The 3,857-nt window shown below is 40.9% G+C and overlaps 1 protein-coding gene across 1 annotated transcript in view; it reads right to left on the bottom strand.

Moving 5' to 3' along the window:
* Nucleotides 1-339: 339 nt before the first annotated feature.
* ranbp10 (RAN binding protein 10) overlaps nt 340-3,857 on the bottom strand; it is a 60,661-nt gene continuing 57,143 nt past the window's right edge. Inside the window, exons 13-15 of the mRNA XM_032523443.1 lie at nt 3,559-3,670; nt 3,171-3,312; nt 340-1,153 (exon numbers count right to left, since the gene is read on the bottom strand). Coding sequence (XP_032379334.1) covers nt 3,182-3,312; nt 3,559-3,670 — 243 coding nt within the window. The 3' untranslated portion in view covers nt 340-1,153; nt 3,171-3,181. The remainder of the gene's footprint in view (nt 1,154-3,170; nt 3,313-3,558; nt 3,671-3,857) is intronic.

The raw sequence follows: 3,857 nt of genomic DNA, 5'->3' as shown, positions 1-3,857 counted from the left end.
AAAATCCCCGGGGGTAACTTGACTTTTAGCCAGCCTTACCCTGTGCTTGTTAGTCTGCCTTTGAGAGTGATTTTCTTTATGCTGGTATCAAGGCAAACCCTGATAATAGTGTTATGCTGGGATTTGATTTGAGAGCATGTGTAGCAACACCTGCAGCTGGTACTGAGCTCTGCCCCATGCAACCACATCACTGATTGGTCAGTGATGTGGTTGTTACAGTAAAATTAAGACTCCTACACCTCAATATTCCAATTGTATCCCTTGTCATCACCCTCACCGCCTAGTTACTGGCAGTTCTGAGCCCCTTTAGTTATATTTTATTACACAGGTGATGCTTTGTTCAGGATGTGTCTAACCTGTTGATACAAAGTATTTTGCTCTTAAGGGAATTCCAATAATGTGACACACAACTCCATTGTTTTTTATAATATAATAAGAATAATTCAGCGACCCAGTTTTGTCCATTTTCTATTTGACATCAGTGGCAGTGTTAACTGTTAACTGTACGGCATCAGCCTTGACCAGAGCTAATCATCTGCTCCACACAGTCAGTGGGGTTGTTCATGCTGAGCAGTTGTTTGCTGAATGTATTTCAGTAATGAACACACTTTGTAGTATTTTAGAAAGATAAAGGGCTAACAGTCTGTCTGTCTTCTGTATCTTATCAAAGATGATGTTAATATACCTCAGGTTTTGTTAAGTTGACCTACAGTTGTGGGGGTTACTGTGGTAGCCAGATGTGGTGGGGTATTGTGGTCTGTGATATGGTGAACAACAACACTGTGAGTAAAGTACTGAACAAAGGTAATAAAAATCCACCCATTAAAACAGAAGAAAAAATAAAAAGGGGATTTACAATTTGTTTTGTCCAGGATGAGCACAACAAACTGACAAAAAAAGAACTATAAAATGGCTAGATAAACAGAATAATAATTAATTATCTTTAAATAGTGTCACACATTTCTTTATTTGATAATACTAAATTAAAAGGAAGCTTTCTTCTCTCCCGCTCTCCTCTGTTCCTCTGTCTGTGCCGCTGGCTCGGTATGACGGACAGCCAAACACACCAATCACACGCATGCTCTTTCCCCCGTTGCCACGACAACTACCTGCTGGACATGCCTTCTTCTCTCAGTGCTACTTTAACATTAACCTGTGGAGAGACGGGTAATCATCTAAGCAAGGAAAATAAATGAATGTAGCACGAGTACAGCACTGATTTGGTGATTTTGGTATTTTTATTTTGTAATAAAAATTGCCCTTTCTTTTAATTCATATACTGTATGACCCGTGTATATGTTATTCAAATGATTTTTTATGTCATGCATGTAATTCACAATGATGTGTTCCAATGTAGGACAATAACGGATGGAGAATTAGGTGGTTCATGCTGCGTACACCCTGCAGCCAAACAGTATTTTCATTAATATTCCATATGCTTCGATACGGGATGCCAACATGCCAAATGTAATGTGGCTTAGTAAACAGTAAATTCTGGTATTATTTCAACCAGGATCTTATTTTCATAATTGTGGCCAATTTTCCTATGGGTTATGTTAACTTTGCACTCGCCACTGAGATTCGTGAAACGTGAACCTGGAAAAACAATGTCTATCAGAGAAAGCACCACAAACCTTCGAAAGTATTTGGGGAAAAAAAACTACATTTTGCATAAATCTTTTCAAGCGCTTGTCTCAAAGTTTGACTGAAGAAAAACACAGCTGTATGGATTAAATATTTTAGCTAACTTCAAAGACTTTGGGGCAAACCAAGCTATGGATGCACACCGGTTTGTTAACATGCATGACGCTGTGAACACATTGCCAGACACATCATTGGCGAAGGTAACTGTCTCCCCTGTCCCTGGTGAGATCCCTGACCGTACATCTTCAGGGGAGATGGCCTCATCTGACTCCTAGAGCCTACTTAGAAAAAGGCCTTTTGTTTAATTTCCGTGGCTCAGATATGATAAAAAGGCATAATGCACTGCATTCACGCAAAGATGGCTAGGAACAGTGCTTCAGCTGTCAGATCATCGACGTTCCGAATTGAAACGTTACAAAAGCAAAATGTCATTAACACGTCGTGTGACGTGCCGGATGAGTTAGAGTTAGACACAAAAAAAATTTTTTTAACACTACATATAATACAGCCAAAGAACCTTTTACTAACTTTTAGTCCCAAATCATCATAACGTTTTCAGAATATTTTTAATTAATACAATTGGGATTTCTTGTTTGTGCTGTGATTTCAATAATTAATAGACATTTATCTGCACTTATTACCGTTTACAATCCTTTAGGTAATATGTTAAGAAATGACCAACGTGTATAGTGACTGAAAGAAAAAAAAGTTAACGCGTAAAACTTATGTAATGTAAAATGTTTTGGGTGCACCTAAATTATGTGCTGGTGCACCTATAGGAAAAATCTAAGCGCACCAGTGCAACCAATGTAGAAGGTTAGCCTGGAGCACTGATGCAGTTAGCTACAATAGCTAATCCAAGGAGCTAAATTCGGAGTTTACTTGCAGTTGGACGATTGAGTGTTTGAAAGGATTTGTGTAAAATGTAGGTCTAACTGGAAAGTCCTAAAAAGTGTATGCCATGATTGCCATGAAATATGTTGTTTTAAATCATGCAAAGTTAGCATGACCCATATTCAGAACGGCCATAACTTTGAATCAGATCTAGGCTGAGATACAGTGGAATTAATGAGCAATAATTTAGAGCTATGATTAACTGTCAAATAAAAGATTTGAGTCAGAAACAAGAATTGTCCGTTGCCTTGTGGTCATGTCTTACAGCTGGAACACACCGCACACGTAAGTGGCTCGTAACGTACAAACTGTTCGTTCGTTGTTCTCTCTCTCTCTCCGTGTGCCTGATCGCGTATCTCACTGTGAGAAGTCCAGACAGCCAAAATCACTATAAACCTGGCTGTTTTATTTTGAACTGTTTATTTTGGTAAAATATCCAGGTGGACTGTGGTCTATGCTCACGTTTCGGCCAAGAAATAGAGGAGACCCAGAAACTGTCAGTGCATTGCGCAGGCCTACGTGGACGCTACGCGCCCGGTGTGACCGGACAGATTGGCTGACACGGGCGCAGACAAAGTACATATAGCTGCGCTACGGTGTGTTCCAGCTGTCTTAAACTTAAACTTACTAACCTGGACCTGGGCTAGTGCAAAAAGTTGTCTACTCTGGCAAAGGAGCAGGAACCAGACCGGACTCGGGCCATGAGCTGAACACACTCTGTGGCCTGGCCGAGCGCTAGCATCAGTGGAGGCTGCTTAGGCAGATTTTGAGACTCTGGAGCAGAAAAAAAAAAACACAGGAAGCCAGGGGTGCAACACATGAGTCACAATGCATCCAATTGTGTGTGCTGGGTATGAAAGACATAATATCTAAGGTAGGGACAACGTCAAGCGGTTGCTTTCTTTTTGCCACATGGCTGTTACAATGTCATCATGTTACAGTAAAAAACAAACTGCACTAATAGTTTGAATACATATGTATCGGTGTAACACACAGTACGTGTCTGTGTTTGCTCTTTACCGAGTATGGCGCTGTTGAGTGCTGAGCAGAGTGATTCTCTCTGTGTAGGGTCTAACTGCTGGCCCACGGGGCAGTTCCACGGGTCCGAGTACGCTAGCAGGCTGAATGCATCCTACACAGACAAAGAAACAAATATGAACACATTCTGCAGCTTCCTAGGTTGGGCTTCTAATGTGTCATTTGGCCCTAAGTCTACCTCTCCTACACGTATCCATACATTTCTGAGGGCAAAAGGAAACGCTGGCTAGTCCACACATCATCCCGGGGTAGGAGAAAAACATGCTCTGGTTTATTGGCAT

This window comes from Etheostoma spectabile, chromosome 8 (genome assembly GCF_008692095.1).
Source record: "Etheostoma spectabile isolate EspeVRDwgs_2016 chromosome 8, UIUC_Espe_1.0, whole genome shotgun sequence".
NCBI lineage: Eukaryota > Metazoa > Chordata > Actinopteri > Perciformes > Percidae > Etheostoma > Etheostoma spectabile.
The sequence above is the reverse complement of the archived record's forward strand: the minus strand, read 5'-3'. Positions and strand labels throughout refer to the sequence as shown.